Below are 17,490 nucleotides of genomic sequence, written 5' to 3'. Positions count from 1 at the left end.
TCGCGTGCTTCCGACCAACGTTCCCGGTGTCAGCTTCGAAGCTCGTCCTGGCCCGGATCCTCAATCCCTCGCTTATTTCCCGGTGGCCGAGCTCTCCATCGTGGCCGCGCTTTACGCCCGTTTCACGGCGCAGATCCGAGGCGCCGTGGACCTGTCCCTGTACCCGCGACCCGAAGGGCTGTCGTCGCGGGAGCTCGTGCGGAAGGTGGCCGATGTCATCTGGAACAGCCTCAGCCGGTCTTACTTCAAGGATCGAGCGCATATCCAGTCCCTCTTCAGCTTCATCACGGGTGAGGGGGGGTCAATGGGGTTGGGTTGAGGGGGGTTCAGTGGGGTTGGGTTGAGGGGGGTTCAATGGGGTTGGGTTGAGTGGGGGTCAATGGGTTGGGTTGAGGGGGGTTCAATGGGGTTGGGTTTGGGTGGGTCAATGGGGTTGGGTTGAGGGGGGTTCAGTGGGGTTGGGTTGAGTGGGGTTCAATGGGGTTGGGTTTGGGTGGGTCAATGGGGTTGGGGTTGGGGGAGTTCAGTGGGGTTGGGTTGAGCGGGGTTCAATGGGGTTGGGTTGAGTGGGGGTCAATGGAGTTGGGTTTGGGTGGGTCAATGGGGTTGGGGTTGAGGGGGGTTCAATGGGGTTGGGTTTTGGGGGGTTCAGTGGGGTTGGGTTGAGGGGGGTTCAGTGGGGTTGGGTTGAGTGGGGTTCAATGGGGTTGGGTTTGGTTGGGTCAATGGGGTTGGGGTTGAGGGGGGTTCAGTGGGGTTAGGGTTGAGGGGTTCAATGGGGTTGGGTTTGGGGGGGTCAGTGGGGTTGGGGGGGTTCAATGGGGTTGGGGTTGGGGGGAGTTCAGTGGGGTTGGGTTGAGTGGGGTTCAATGGGGTTGGGTTTGGGGGGGTCAATGGGGTTGGGGGGGGTCAATGGGGTTGGGTTGATTGGGGTTCAATGGCGTTGGGTTTGGGAAGGTCAATTGGGTTGGGGTTGAGGGGGGTTCAGTGGGGTTAGGGTTGAGGGGGTTCAATGGGGTTGGGTTGAGGGGGGTTCAATGGGGTTGGGTTTGGGGGGGTCAATGGGGTTGGGGGGGTCAATGGGGTTGGGTTGAGGGGGGTTCAATGGGGTTGGGTTTGGGGAGGTCAATGGGGTTGGGTTTGGGTGGGTCAATGGGGTTGGGGTTGAGGGGGTTCAGTGGGGTTAGGGTTGAGGGGTTCAATGGGGTTGGGTTTGGGGGGTCAATGGGGTTGGGTTGAGGGGGGTTCAGTGGGATTGGGGTTGAGGGGGTTCAGTGGGGTTGGGTTGAGTGGGGTTCAATGGCGTTGGGTTTGGGTGGGTCAATGGGGTTGGGGTTGAGGGGGGTTCAGTGGGGTTGGGGTTGAGGGGTGTTCAGTGGGGTTGGGTTTGGGAAGGTCAATGGGGTTGGGGTTGGGGGGGGTTCAGTGGGGTTGGGGTTGGGAGGGGTTCAATGGGTTGGGTTTGGGGGGGTTCAATGGGGTTGGGTTGAGGGGGGTTCAATGGGGTTGGGTTTGCGGGGGGCTCAATGGGGTTGATGGGTGCCCCATGGGGATGTCTCCCTGTGTCTCTCTATGTGTGTCCCCATGTATTCCCATGGGTCCCTATATGTATCTCTATGTATCCCATGTATCCCTATGTATCCCTATGGGTGTCCCCATGTCCCTCAATGTCTCCTTATGGGTCCCTCAATGTCTCCCCATGGTTCCCCCCATGTCTCCCCATGGGTCCCTCAATGTCCCCCCATGTCCCTCAATGTCTCCCTATGGGTCCCTCAATGTCTACCCATATATCCCAATGTCTCCCTATGGTTCCCCCCATGTCTCCCATATATGTCAATGTCTCCCCATGTCCGCCCCCTATATCTCAATGTCTCCCTATGGTTAACCCCCATATATGCCAATGTCTCTCTATGGTTCCCCCCATGTATCTCAATGTCTCCCTATGGGTCCCTCAATGTCCCCCCATGTCCCTCAATGTCTCCTTATGAGTCCCTCAATGTCTCCCCATATATCCCAATGTCTCTCTATGGTTCCCCCCATGTATCTCAATGTCTCCCTATGGTCCCTCAATGTCCCCCATGTCCCTCAATGTCTCCTTATGAGTCCCTCAATGTCTCCCCATATATCCAATGTCTCCCTATGGTTCCCCCCATGGTTCCCCCCATATATCCCAATGTCTCCCCATATATCCCAATGTCTCTCTATGGTTCCCCCCATGGTTCCCCCCATATATCCCTATGTCTCCCCATATATCCCAATGTCTCTCTATGGTTCCCCCCATGTATCTCAATGTCTCCCTATGGGTCCCTCAATGTCCCCCCATGTCCCTCAATGTCTCCTTATGAGTCCCTCAATGTCTCCCCATATATCCCAATGTCTCTCTATGGTTCCCCCCATGGTTCCCCCCATATATCCCTATGTCTCCCCATATATCCCAATGTCTCCCTATGGTTCCCCCCATGTCTCTCTATGTCCCCCCATATATCCCAATGTCTCTCTATGGTTCCCCCCATGTCTCTCTATGGTTCCCCCCATGTCTCTCTATGGTTCCCCCCATGTCTCTCTATGGTTCCCCCCATGTCTCTCTATGGTTCCCCCATGTCTCTCTATGGTTCCCCAATGTCTCTCTATGGTTCCCCCATGTCTCTCTATGGTTCCCCCCATGTCTCTCTATGGTTCCCCCATGTCTCTCTATGGTTCCCCCATGTCTCTCTATGGTTCCCCCCATATATCCCAATGTCTCTCTATGGTTCCCCCATGTCTCTCTATGGTTCCCCCCATGTCTCTCTATGGTTCCCCCATGTCTCTCTATGGTTCCCCCATGTCTCTCTATGGTTCCCCCCATGTCTCTCTATGGTTCCCCCATGTCTCTCTATGGTTCCCCCCATGTCTCCCCATGGTTCCCCCATGTCTCTCTATGGTTCCCCCATGTCTCTCTATGGTTCCCCCATGTCTCTCTATGGTTCCCCCCATGTCTCCCCATGGTTCCCCCCATGTCTCCCCATGGTTCCCCCATGTCTCTCTATGTCCCCCCATATATCCCAATGTCTCTCTATGGTTCCCCCCATGTCTCTCTATGGTTCCCCCCATGTCTCTCTATGGTTCCCCCCATGTCTCTCTATGGTTCCCCCCATGTCTCTCTATGGTTCCCCAATGTCTCTCTATGGTTCCCCAATGTCTCCCCATGGTTCCCCCCATGTCTCCCCATGGTTCCCCCATGTCTCTCTATGGTTCCCCCATGTCTCTCTATGGTTCCCCCCATGTCTCTCTATGGTTCCCCAATGTCTCTCTATGGTTCCCCCATGTCTCTCTATGGTTCCCCCCATGTCTCCCCATGGTTCCCCCCATGTCTCTCTATGGTTCCCCCCATGTCTCTCTATGGTTCCCCAATGTCTCTCTATGGTTCCCCCATGTCTCTCTATGGTTCCCCCCATGTCTCCCCATGGTTCCCCCCATGTCTCTCTATGGTTCCCCCATGTCTCTCTATGGTTCCCCCATGTCTCTCTATGGTTCCCCCATGTCTCTCTATGGTTCCCCCATGTCTCTCTATGGTTCCCCCCATGTCTCCCCATGGTTCCCCCCATGTCTCCCCATGGTTCCCCCATGTCTCTCTATGGTTCCCCCATGTCTCTCTATGGTTCCCCCCATGTCTCTCTATGGTTCCCCAATGTCTCTCTATGGTTCCCCCATGTCTCTCTATGGTTCCCCCCATGTCTCTCTATGGTTCCCCAATGTCTCTCTATGGTTCCCCCATGTCTCTCTATGGTTCCCCAATGTCTCTCTATGGTTCCCCAATGTCTCCCCATGGTTCCCCCCATGTCTCCCCATGGTTCCCCCATGTCTCTCTATGGTTCCCCCATGTCTCTCTATGGTTCCCCCCATGTCTCTCTATGGTTCCCCAATGTCTCTCTATGGTTCCCCCATGTCTCTCTATGGTTCCCCCCATGTCTCCCCATGGTTCCCCCCATGTCTCTCTATGGTCCCCCCATGTCTCTCTATGGTTCCCCAATGTCTCTCTATGGTTCCCCCATGTCTCTCTATGGTTCCCCCCATGTCTCCCCATGGTTCCCCCCATGTCTCTCTATGGTTCCCCCATGTCTCTCTATGGTTCCCCCATGTCTCTCTATGGTTCCCCAATGTCTCTCTATGGTTCCCCCATGTCTCTCTATGGTTCCCCCCATGTCTCCCCATGGTTCCCCCATGTCTCTCTATGGTTCCCCAATGTCTCTCTATGGTTCCCCCCATGTCTCTCTATGGTTCCCCAATGTCTCTCTATGGTTCCCCAATGTCTCTCTATGGTTCCCCAATGTCTCTCTATGGTTCCCCCATGTCTCTCTATGGTTCCCCCCATACATCCCAATGTCTCTCTATGGTTCCCCCCATATATCCCAATGTCTCTCTATGGTTCCCCCATGTCTCTCTATGGTTCCCCAATGTCTCTCTATGGTTCCCCAATGTCTCTCTATGGTTCCCCAATGTCTCTCTATGGTTCCCCCATGTCTCTCTATGGTTCCCCCCATACATCCCAATGTCTCTCTATGGTTCCCCCCATATATCCCAATGTCTCTCTATGGTTCCCCCCATGTCTCTCTATGGTTCCCCCATGTCTCTCTATGGTTCCCCCATGTCTCTCTATGGTTCCCCCCATGTCTCTCTATGGTTCCCCCCATATATCCCAATGTCTCTCTATGGTTCCCCAATGTCTCTCTATGGTTCCCCAATGTCTCCCCATGGTTCCCCAACGTCTCCCCATGGTCCCCCCATGTCTCTCGCTGGCGCAGGCACGAAGCTGGACAGCTCCGGGGTGGCCTTCGCGGTGGTGGGCGCGTGCCAGGCGCTGGGGCTCCCCGACGTCCACCTCGCGCTCTCCGAGGACCACGCGTGGGTCGCGTTCGGGGCCGGGGGGCTGCAGACGGCCGAGGTCACGTGGCACGGCAAGGGGAACGAGGACCGCAGGGGGCAGAGCGTGGCGGCGGGCGTGGCAGAGAGGGTCAGACAGGGGTCAGCCGGGGGGCAGGGACAAGGCCATGGGGCAGGGATGGGGCCATGGGGCAGGGATGGGGCCATGGGGCGGGGATGGGGCCGTGGGGCGGGGATGGGGCCATGGGGCACAGATGGAGCCATGGGGCAGGGATGGGGCCATGGGGCACAGATGGAGCCATGGGTCAGGGACAAGGCCATGGGGCAGGGATGGAGCCATGGGGTGGGGATGGAGCCGTGGGGCAGGGATGGGTTCATGGGGCACGGATGGGGCCATGGGGCGGGGATGGGGCCATGGGGCAGGGATGGAGCCATGGGGCAGGGATGGAGCCATGGGGCAGGGATGGGGCCTTGGGGCACAGATGGAGCCATGGGGCAGGGATGGGGCCATGGGGCAGGGATGGGTTCATGGGGCACGGATGGGGCCATGGGGCGGGGATGGAGCCATGGGGCACAGATGGAGCCATGGGGCAGGGATGGGGCCATGGGGCAGGGATGGGGCCATGGGGCAGGGATGGGGCCATGGGGCGGGGATGGAGCCATGGGGCACGGATGGAGCCATGGGGCAGGGATGGGGCCATGGGGCACAGATGGAGCCATGGGGCAGGGATGGGGCCATGGGGCAGGGATGGGGCCATGGGGCAGGAATGGGCCTGTGGGGCAGGGATGGAGCCATGGGGCAGGGATGGGGCCATGGGGCAGGAATGGGCCTGTGGGGCAGGGATGGAGCCGTGGGGCAGGGATGGGGCCATGGGGCAGGAATGGGGTCATGGGGCAGGAATGGGGCTGAGGGCCTCTGAGGCAACCCCAAGGACCCAGATTGGGGCTGTTGGGGACCCAGAGGCAGGGAGAGCCATGGGGGGCACAGAGAGGGGACCCGGGGGGGGCCCAGGCCCATGCGTGCCCCCTGCCCCACACATCCCCGTGCCCCCCAGAGCTGGCTGTACCTGAAGGGCTCGTACCTGCGCTGCACGCGGCACATGGAGGTGGCCTTCATGGTGTGCGCCATCAACCCCTCCATCGACCTGCACACGGACAGCCTGGAGCTGCTGCAGCTCCAGCAGGTGTGGGGCGGCCGTGGGGTGGGTGTGGGGCAGCCGTGGGGTGGGTGTGGGGCAGCCATGGGGTGGGTGTGGGGCAGCTGTGGGGTGGGTGTGGGGTAGCCATGGGGCAGCAGTGGGGCGGGTGTGGGGCAGCAGTGGGGCGGGTGTGGGGCAGCCATGGTGCGTGTGTGGGGCAGCAGTGGGGTGTGTGGGGGGCAGCCATGGGGCAGGTGTAGGGCAGCAGTGGGGCAGGTGTGGGGCAGCCATGGGGTGGGTGTGAGGTGGGTGTGGGGCAGCCGTGGGGTGGGTGTGAGGTGGGTGTGGGGTAGCCATGGGGCAGGTGTGTGGCACCCATGGGGCAGCAGTGGGGTGGGTGTGGGGCAGCCATGGAGCAGCCATGGGGCAGCAGTGGGGTGGGTGTGGGCCAGCAGTGGGGTGGGTGTGGGGCACCCATGACACAGCAGTGGGGCGGGTGTGGGGCAGCCATGGGGCGGGTGTAGGGCAATAGTGGGGTGGGTGTGAGGTGTGTGTGGGGCAGCCATGGGGCAGCTGTGGGGTGGGTGTCGGGCAGCCATGTGGCAGGTGTGTGGCACCCGTGGGGCAGCAGTGGGGTGGGTATGGGGCAGCCATGGGGTGGGTGTGAGGTGGGTGTGGGGCAGCCGTGGGGCAGCTGTGGGGTAGGTGTGGGGTAGCCATGGGGCGGGTGTGTGGCACCCATGGGGCAGCAGTGGGGTGGGTGTGGGGCAGCTGTGGGGCAGGTGTGGGACAGCAGTGGGGCGGGTGTGGGGCAGCGATGGGGTGGGTGTGGGGCAGGTGTGGGGCAGCAGTGGGGCAGGTGTGGGGCACCCATGGGGCAGCAGTGGGGCGGGTGTGGGGAAGCCATGGGGCGGGTGTGAGGCACCCATGGGGCAGCAGTGGGGTGGGTGTGGGCCAGCAGTGGGGCGGGTGTGGGGCAGCCATGGCGTGGGTGTGGGGGGGGTGTGGGGTGGGTATGGGGCAGGGTGTGAGGCGGATGTGGGACAGCCGTGGGGCAGATGTGAGGCGGCCATGAGGCAGCAGTGGGGTGGGTGTGGGGCAGGTGTGGGGCAAGCGTGGGGCAGCAGTGGGGTGGGTATGGGGCAGGTGTGAGGCAGCTGTGGGGCGGGTGTGGGGCAGCAGTGGGGTGGGTGTGGGGCAGCCATGGGGCAGCAGTGGGGTGGGTATGTGGCGGGTGTGAGCCAGCTGTGGGGTATGTGTGGGGCGGGTGTGGGGCAGCCATAGGGCAGCCCAGCATCACCGCCCTCTCCCCTTGCAGCGCCTGCTCTGGCTGCTCTATGACATGGGCCACCTGGAGAGGTGAGCAGGGCCCCGACCTCCTATGGGGCTGCCTCCCCCCACCCGCCATGGGGCTGCCCCCCAACCTCCCCCACAGGTACCCCATGGCTCTGGGCAACCTGGCTGACCTGGAGGAGCTGGAACCCACCCCGGGCAGGCCTGACCCCCTCACCATCTACCACAAGGTGAGGTGTGGGGCTGGGCGCTATGGGGCTGGGCGCTATGGGGTGCTGTGGGGCTGACCTCCACCCCTGCCCCATAGGGCATCTCCTCGGCGCGGACCTACTACAACAACGAGCACATCTACCCCTACATGTACCTGGCCGGGTACCACTGCCGCAACAAGAACGTCAAGGAGGCGCTGGAGGCCTGGGCTGACACTGCCACCGTCATCCAGGAGTGAGCGGGGCTATGGGGCGCTATGGGGCGCTATGGGGCGCTATGGGGCTCACCCCCCCATCGGGGCTCTGGGGCAGCTGTGGGGCTGGGGGGCTCCGTGTCCCCCTTTTGGGTCTTCAACCCCTCTCCAAGGCATTGGGATAGCTCCAGTGCTAGCGCTATGGGGCAGCCCTGTGACAGCATCCTTGCCCCATAACCTGGGCCCTTGCCCCATAACTGCATCCATGTCCTGTGATTGCATTCCTGCCCCATAAGGGCATCCCTGTCCCATCATCTCGTTCTGCCCTATGACTGCATTCCTGCCCCATAACTGCATCAGTGTCCCATAACCTGGTCCTGCCCCATAACCACATCCATGGCCAATAACCTGCCCCTGCCCCATGACCCGGTCCTGCCCTCTAACTCCCTCCCCACCCCACAACCAGCTCCCTGCCCCATGACCCGGTCCTGCCCCATAACCACATCCGTGCCCCATAACCTGGCCCTACCCCATGACCCGGTCCTGCCCCCTACCTCCCTCCCTGCCCCACAGCCTGGCCCTGCCCCATGACCCAGTCCTGCCCCATAACTGCATCCCTACCCCATAACCTGGCTCTGCCCCATGACCCGGTCCTGCCCCATAACCACATCCATGACCCACAACCTGGCCCTGCCCCATGACCCAATCCTGCCCCATAACTGCATCCATGCCCCAAAACCTGCTCCCTGCCCCATGACCCAGTCCTGCCCCATAACCGCATCCCATAACCTGGCTCTGCCCCACGACCCGGTCCTGCCCCTTAAGCGCATCTGTGCCCCATAACTTGGTCCTGTCCCCTAACCGCATCCGTGCCCCATAACCTGGCCCTGCCCCATGACCTGGTCCTGCCCCCTAACTCCCTCCCTGCCCCACATCCTGCTCCCTGCCCCATGACCCGGTCCTGCCCCCTAACTCCCTCCCTGCCCCATAACCTGGCCCTGCCCCATGACCCGGTCCTGCCCCATAACCTCATCCGTGCCCCATAACCTGGCCCTACCCCATGACCCGGTCCTGCCCCCTAACTCCCTCCCTGCCCCACAACCTGGTCCCTGCCCCATGACCCGGTCCTGCCCCATAACCGCATCCGTGCCCCATAAGCTGGCCCTGCCCCATGACCCGGTCCTGCCCCATAACCACATCCGTGCCCCATAACCTGGCCCTACCCCATGACCCGGTCCTGCCCCCTAACTCCCTCCCTGCCCCACAACCTGCTCCCTGCCCCATGACCCGGTCCTGCCCCATAACCGCATCCGTGCCCCATAAGCTGGCCCTGCCCCATGACCCGGTCCTGCCCCATAACCTCATCCATGCCCCATAACCTGGCCCTACCCCATGACCCGGTCCTGCCCCCTAACTCCCTCCCTGCCCCACAACCTGGTCCCTGCCCCATGACCCGGTCCTGCCCCATAACCGCAACCGTGCCCCATAAGCTGGCCCTGCCCCATGACCCGGTCCTGCCCCATAACCACATCCGTGCCCCATAACCTGGCCCTACCCCATGACCCGGTCCTGCCCCCTAACTCCCTCCCTGCCCCACAGCCTGGTCCCTGCCCCATGACCCAGTCCTGCCCCATAACTGCATCCCTACCCCATAACCTGGCTCTGCCCCATGACCCGGTCCTGCCCCATAACCACATCCATGCCCCACAACCTGGCCCTGCCCCCTAACCGCATCCATGCCCCATAACCTGGCCCTGCCCCATGACCCGGTCCTGCCCCATAACCACATCCATGCCCCATAACCTGGCCCTACCCCATGACCCGGTCCTGCCCCCATAACCTGGTCCTGCCCCACATCCTGCTCCCTGCCCCATGACCCGGTCCTGCCCCATAACTCCCCCCGTGCCCCACATCCTGCTCCCTGCCCCATGACCCGGTCCTGCCCCCTAACTCCCCCCGTGCCCCACATCGCGCTCCCTGCCCCACATCCTGCTCCCTGCCCCATGACCCGGTCCTGCCCCATAACCGCATCCGTGCCCCATAAGCTGGCCCTGCCCCATGACCCGGTCCTGCCCCATAACCGCATCCGTGCCCCATAAGCTGGCCCTGCCCCATGACCCGGTCCTGCCCCCTAACTCCCCCCGTGCCCCACATCCCGCTCCCTGCCCCACAGCTACAACTACTGCCGGGAGGACGAGGAGATCTACAAGGAGTTCTTTGACGTGGCCAACGACGTCATCCCCAACCTGCTCAAGGAGGCGGCCAACGCCGAGCCCCCCGGCGAGGGGGACCCCGAGGTGAGGGGGGTGGGGGGCACATTTGGGGTTGCCCATTGGCGGTGGTGCCCGATGGATGCACCCCCATGTACCCCAATGCAGCCCCATGTACCCCAGTGTAGCCCCATATACACCAATGTAGCCCCATATACACCAATGCACCCCCATGTACCCCAATGCAGCCCCAATGCACCCCCATGTACCCCAATGCACCCCAATGTACCCCAATGCAGCCCCATGTACCCCAATGTAGCCCCATGTACCCCAATGCACCCCCATGTACCCCAATGCAGCCCCATGTACCCCAGTGTAGCCCCATATACACCAATGTAGCCCCATATACACCAATGCAGCCCCATGTACCCCAATGTAGCCCCATGTACCCCAATGCACACCCATGTACCCCAATGTACCCCAATGTAGCCCCATATACACTAATGTAGCCCCATATACACCAATGCACCCCCATGTACCCCAATGTAGCCCCATATACACCAATGCACCCCCATGTACCCCTGTGCACCCCCATATACCCCAATGCACCCCCATGTACCCCAATGCACCCCCATGTACCCCTGTGCACCCCCATGTACCCCAATGCACCCCCATGTACCCCAATGCAGCCCCATGTACCCCAATGCACACCCATGTACCCCAATGCACCCCCATGTACCCCAGTGCACCCCCATGTACCCCAATGCACCCCCATGTACCCCAATGTAGCCCCATGTACCCCAATGCACCCCCATGTACCCCAGTGCACCCCCATGTACCCCAATGCACCCCCATATACACCAATGTAGCCCCATATACACCAATGCACCCCCATGTACCCCAATGCACCCCCATGTACCCGCCCCATCCATTGACCCCACCCCACTCATTGACCCCACCCCACTCATTGACCCCACCCCACTCATTGACCCCACCCCATCCATTGACCCCACCCCATCCATTGACCCCACCCCACTCATTGACCCCACCCCATCCATTGACCCCACCCCATCCATTGACCCCACCCCACTCATTGACCCCACCCCTCCATTGACCCCACCCCACTCATTGACCCCACCCCATCCATTGACCCCACCCCGTCCATTGTCCCCACCCATCCATTGACCCCGCCCCATCCATTGACCCACCCCATCCATTGACCCCACCCCATCCATTGTCCCCACCCATCCATTGACCGCACCCCATCCATTGACCCCACCCCATCCATTGACCCCGCCCCATCCATTGACCCCGCCCCATCCATTGACCCCACCCCATCCATTGACCCCACCCCGTCCATTGACCCCCACCCCATCCATTGACCCCACCCCATCCATTGACCGCACCCCATCCATTGACCCCACCCCACTCATTGACCCCACCCCTCCATTGACCCCACCCCATCCATTGACCCCACCCCGTCCATTGACCCCACCCCACTCATTGACCCCCACCCCATCCATTGACCCCACCCCATCCATTGACCCCACCCCACTCATTGACCCCACCCCACTCATTGACCCCACCCATCCATTGACCCCACCCATTGACCCCACCCCACTCATTGACCCCACCCCATCCATTGACCCCACCCATCCATTGACCCCACCCCGTCCATTGACCCCACCCCATCCATTGACCCCACCCCACTCATTGACCCCACCCCATCCATTGACCCCACCCATCCATTGACCCCACCCCGTCCATTGACCCCACCCCTCATTGACCCCACCCCACTCATTGACCCTGCCCCATCCATTGACCCCACCCCTCCATTGACCCCACCCCACTCATTGACCCCACGCCTTCCATTGACCCCACCCCATCCATTGACTGCACCCCATTCATTGACCCCGCCCCATCCATTGACCCCACCCCACTCATTGACCCCACCCCACTCATTGACCCCGCCCCATCCATTGTCCCCACCCATCCATTGACCCCGCCCCATCCATTGACCCCACCCCACTCATTGACCCCACCCCGTCCATTGACCCCACCCCATCCATTGACCCCACCCCATCCATTGACCCCACCCCACTCATTGACCCCACCCCACTCATTGACCCCACCCCACTCATTGACCCCACCCATCCATTGACCCCACCCATTGACCCCACCCCACTCATTGACCCCACCCCATCCATTGACCCCACCCATCCATTGACCCCACCCCATCCATTGACCCCACCCCATCCATTGACCTCACCCATCCATTGACCCCGCCCCATCCATTGACCCCACCCCACCCATTGACCCCACCCCATCCATTGACCCCACCCCACTCATTGACCCCACCCAACCATTGACCCCGCCCCACTCATTGACCCCACCCCATCCATTGACCCCACCCCACTCATTGACCCCACCCCATCCATTGACCCCGCCCCATCCATTGACCCTGCCCCTTCCATTGACCCCGCCCCACTCATTGACCCCACCCATCCATTGACCCCGCCCCCTCCCCTCCCCAGGCCCCTCCCACCGCGGCGGGGGCGGGGCCGGTGTCCGCCCTGCAGGACCCCGAGTGCTTCGCGCATCTCCTGCGCTTCTACGACGGGATCTGCAAGTGGGAGGAGGGGAGCCCCACGCCCGTGCTGCACGTGGGCTGGGCCACGTTCCTCGTGCAGTCCCTGGGCCGCTTCGACGGGCAGGTGGGGGGGGGCTGGGGGACACGAGAGGGGTTTGGGGGGGTCCTGGGGGGGATTTTTGGTGTCCTGAGGGCGGTTTTGGGGTCCTGAGGGGGGTTTTGGGGTCCTGAAGGGTTTTTTTGGGGGGGTGGTGCGGTTTGGGGGTCCCTGGGGGATATTGGGGGCGCTGGGCACCCCCCGCGCTGTCACACATGGGCTGGGCCAGGTTCCTCGTGCAGTCCCTGGGCCGCTTCGACCGGCAGGTTGGGGGGGGCTGGGGGGCACGGGAGGGGTTTGGGGGGGTCCTGATGGGGGTTTTGGGGTCCTGAGGGCGGTTTTGGGGTCCTGAAGGGTTTTTTGGGGGGGTTGGTGCAGTTTGGGGGTCCCTGGGGGGTGTTTGGGGCGCTGGGTACCCCCCCGCGCTGTCACACATGGGCTGGGCCACGTTCCTCGTGCAGTCCCTGGGCCGCTTCGACGGGCAGGTGGGGGGGGGCTGGGGGACACGAGAGGGGTTTGGGGGGGTCCTGGGGGGGATTTTTGGGGTCCTGAGGGCGGTTTTGGGGTCCTGAGGGGGGTTTTGGGGTCCTGAAGGGTTTTTTTGGGGGGGTGGTGCGGTTTGGGGGTCCCTGGGGGATATTGGGGGCGCTGGGCACCCCCCGCGCTGTCACACATGGGCTGGGCCAGGTTCCTCGTGCAGTCCCTGGGCCGCTTCGACCGGCAGGTTGGGGGGGGCTGGGGGGCACGGGAGGGGTTTGGGGGGGTCCTGATGGGGGTTTTGGGGTCCTGAGGGCGGTTTTGGGGTCCTGAAGGGTTTTTTTGGGGGGTTGGTGCAGTTTGGGGGTCCCTGGGGGGTGTTTGGGGCGCTGGGTACCCCCCCGCGCTGTCACACATGGGCTGGGCCACGTTCCTCGTGCAGTCCCTGGGCCGCTTCGACGGGCAGGTGGGGGGGGGCTGGGGGACACGAGAGGGGTTTGGGGGGGTCCTGGGGGGGATTTTTGGGGTCCTGAGGGCGGTTTTGGGGTCCTGAGGGGGGTTTTGGGGTCCTGAAGGGTTTTTTTGGGGGGGTGGTGCGGTTTGGGGGTCCCTGGGGGATATTGGGGGCGCTGGGCACCCCCCGCGCTGTCACACATGGGCTGGGCCAGGTTCATCGTGCGGTCCCTGGGCCGCTTCGACGGGCAGGTGGGGGGGGGGGCATGGGATGGGGTTGGGGGGGGTCCTAGGGGGGGTTTAGGGTCCTGAGGGGGATTTGGGGGTCCTAAAGGGGGTTTTGGGGGTCCTAAAGGGGGGTTTGGGGGTCTTTGGGGAGAGTTGGTGCGGTTTGGGGGTGCCTGGTGGGTGTTGGGGGCGCTGGGCACCCCCCCGCGCTGTCACACATGGGCTGGACCAGGTTCCTCGTGCAGTCCCTGGGCCGCTTCGACGGGCAGGTGGGGGGGGGGCTGGGGGACACGGGAGGGGTTTGGGGGGGTCCTGGGGGGGATTTTTGGGGTCCTGAGGGGGGTTTTAGGGTCCTGAGTGGGGTTTTGGGGGTCCTGAAGGGTTTTTGGGGGGGGGGTTGGTGCGGTTTGGGGGTCCCTGGGGGGTGTTGGGGGCGCTGGGCACCCCCCCTGTGCTGTCACACATGGGCTGGACCACGTGCCTCATGCAGGGGGGTCCTGGGGAGGGGGGGGTGTCCTGAGGGGGGTGCTTCGATGGGGGGGGAGCACAGGATGGAGAGCATGGAATGGGGTTGGGGGGGGTCCTAAGGGGGGGGTTGGGGTGCTGAGGAAGGTTTTGGGGTCCTGAAGGCTTTTTGGAGGGGTCTTTGGGGGGCGTTGGTGCGGTTTGGGGGTCCCTGGGGGGTGTTGGGGGCGCTGGGCACCCCCCCGCGCTGTCACATATGGGCTGGGCCACGTGCCTTGTGCAGTCACTGGGGTGCTTCGACGGGGGGGGGGGCACAGGATGGGGAGCATGGAATGGGGTTGGGGGGGGTCCTGAGGGGGGTTTTGGGGTCCTAAAGGGGATTTTGGGGGTCCTGAAGGGGGTTTTGGGGGTCCTGAAGGGGTTTTGGGGGGGGTTGGTGCTGTTTGGAGGTCCCTGGGGGGTGTTTGGGGCGCTGGCTGCTTCCATGGGCAGGTGTGGGGGGGGACACGGGGTGCACGGGGGGGGTTTGGGGGGGTCCTGGAGGGGGCTTGGGGACCCCAGAGCTCTGCGTCCACCCCCTCCCTGGTGAGGTCTGGGATGGTCTCGGAGTCCCCCAATGCCCCCCAGTGTCTTTAATCCCCCCCATAGTGTCCCTATTGCCCCCCCAGTGTCCCTATTGCCCCCATAGTGTTTCTATTGACCCCCGATATCCCTGTTGCCCCCCACAGTGTCCTTATTGCCCCTATAGTGTCCCTATTGCCGCCCATCATGTCCCTTTTGCCCCCATAGTGTCCTTATTGCACCCCCAATGTCCCTTTTGCCCCCAGTGTCCCTATTGTACCCCCATTGTCTCCATTGTCCCCATAGTGTCCCTATTGCCCCTGTAGTGTCCCTATCGCCCCCATAGTGTCCTTATTGCACCTCAATGTCCCTATGGTCCCCATAGTGTCCTTATTGCACCCCCAATGTCCTTAGTGCACCCCAATGTCCCTATTGCCCCCATCGTGTCCTTATTGCCCCCCCAATGTCTCCATTGCCCCCATAGTGTCCCTATTGCCCCTGTAGTGTCCTTATTGCACCCCCAATGTCTCCATTGCCCCCATAGTGTCCCTATTGCCCCCCAATGTCCCTATTGCCCCCAGTGTCCCTATTGCCTCCCAATGTCCCTATTGCCCCCATAGTGTCCTTATTGCACCCCCAATGTCTCCATTGCCCCCATAGTGTCCATATTGCCCCCCAATGTCCCTATTGCCCCCAGTGTCCCTATTGCCCCCATAGTGTCCTTATTGCACCCCCAATGTCTCCATTGCCCCCATAGTGTCCATATTGCCCCCCAATGTCCCTATTGCCTCCCAATGTCCCTATTGCCCCCATAGTGTCCTTATTGCACCCCCAATGTCTCCATTGCCCCCATAGTGTCCCTATTGCCCCCCAATGTCCCTATTGCCCCCATAGTGTCCCTATTGCACCCCCAATGTCTCCATTGCCCCCATAGTGTCCCTATTGCCGCCCATCATGTCCCTTTTGCCCCCATAGTGTCCTTATTGCACCCCAATGTCCCTTTTGCCCCCATAGTGTCCCTATTGTATCCCCAATGTTTCCATTGCCCCCATAGTGTCCTTATTGCACCTCCAATGTTCCTATTGCCCCCATAGTGTCCTTATTGCACCCCCAATGTCCCTATTGCCCCCATAGTGTCCTTATTGCCCACACAATGTCCCTATTGCCCCCATAGCGTACCTATTGCCCCTGTAGTTTCCTTATTGCACCCCCATAGTGTCCCTATTGCCCCCCCAATGTCTCCATTGCCCCCATAGTGTTCCTATTGCCCCCCCCAATGTCTCCATTGCCCCCATTGTATCCCTATTGCCCCTGTAGTGTCCCTATTGCACCCCAATGTCCTTAGTGCCCCCCCAATGTCCCTATTGCCCCCATAGTGTCCCTATTGCCCCCATAGTGTCCCTATTGCCCCCGTAGTGTCCCTATTGCCCCTGTAGTGTCCCTATTGCCCCCATAGTGTCCTTATTGCACCCCCAATGTCTCATTGCCCCCATTGTATCCCTATTGCCCCTGTAGTGTCCCTATTGCACCCCAATGTCCTTAGTGCCCCCCCAATGTCCCTATTGCCCCCCCCCAATGTCCCTATTGCCCCCATCGAGCCTCCGTTGCCCCCAGGTCCGCCAGCGGGTGACGCTGGTGTCGCGGGACGCGGAACCCCCCGAGGACGAGGACCCTGGCGGGGACGAGGCCCGCGACAGCCGCCGGCGGGGTCCGCGCCGCGAGTCCAAACCGGAGGAGCCGCCGCAGCCCAAGAAGGGCCCGGAGCGGCGGCGGGCGCTAGGACCCCGCAGCGAGGACCCCGCCAGCGCCGTTCCCGCTGCCGCCACCGCTCCCCCCGCCGCAACCCCAGCGGGTCCGAACGTCGCGGGTTCGAGTCCCGCTTCCTCCAGCTCCGGTACACCGGGACCGGGACCGGTGGAACCGGCGGGGCCGGTGCTGCTGTTCCAGAGCCAGAAGATGCGCGGGATGAAGGATCTGCTGCGGGCCCCCAAGATCAACTCCAGCGCCATCAAACTGCAGCTCACGGCGCAGTCCCAGGTCCAGCTCAAGAAGCAGAAAGTGGCCCCCAGTGACTACACCTTGGCCTTCCTCAAGCGGCCCCGAAAGGGGCTCTGAGACCGCCGCGTGTCCCCCCCGTCCCCCCCGAGTTATGGGGGGGAAATGGGGATGGGGAGGGGGGGAAATGGGGAGGGAAAGGGGGAATGGGGATCCTATGGAGGGGTAGAGAGAGGTTTGGGGTAAAATGTACCCCGTGCACCCCAATATACCACCCTATACCCCAATGCACCCCTTATACCCCCGTGCACCCCATATACCCCAGTATACCACCATATACCCCCGTGCACCCCATATACCCCAGTATACCATCATATACCCCCGTGCACCCCAATATACCACCCTATACCCCAATGCACCCCATATACCCCAGTATACCATCGTATACCCCCATGCACCCCAATATACCACCCTATACCCCAGTGCACCCCATATACCCCAGTATACCATCGTATACCCCCGTGCACCCCAATATACCACCCTATACCCCAGTGCACCCCATATACCCCAGTGTACCCCGATATACCCCAATATACTCCTATATACCCCAATGCACCACATATACCCCCCCATATACCCCAGTGCACCTCCATATGCACCCCAAGTGGGATGCGAATGAAGTTGGGGTACGGGGGGGGGTAAATAGGGACTCGGGGGGG

At 62.1% G+C, this 17,490-nt stretch overlaps 1 protein-coding gene across 1 annotated transcript; it reads left to right on the top strand.

Annotated features, from left to right (window-relative positions):
* Window positions 1-7: 7 nt before the first annotated feature.
* MEN1 (menin 1) lies at window positions 8-16,895 on the top strand (the record flags this gene model as incomplete). The annotated part of the gene is made up of 9 exons (XM_061444460.1): window positions 8-290; window positions 4,782-4,990; window positions 5,916-6,044; window positions 7,318-7,358; window positions 7,435-7,522; window positions 7,600-7,736; window positions 9,869-9,992; window positions 12,440-12,619; window positions 16,391-16,895. Coding segments are annotated over 9 exons (1,692 nt in total), but the record flags the coding sequence as incomplete, so codon positions are not given.
* Window positions 16,896-17,490: the final 595 nt, after the last annotated feature.

The sequence above is a fragment of the Pezoporus flaviventris genome, unplaced genomic scaffold (assembly GCF_033815535.1).
Source record: "Pezoporus flaviventris isolate CSIRO_AGI_PZ_B2104156 unplaced genomic scaffold, CSIRO_AGI_Pfla_v1 ptg000896l, whole genome shotgun sequence".
Lineage (NCBI taxonomy): Eukaryota > Metazoa > Chordata > Aves > Psittaciformes > Psittacidae > Pezoporus > Pezoporus flaviventris.
The sequence above is the reverse complement of the archived record's forward strand: the minus strand, read 5'-3'. Positions and strand labels throughout refer to the sequence as shown.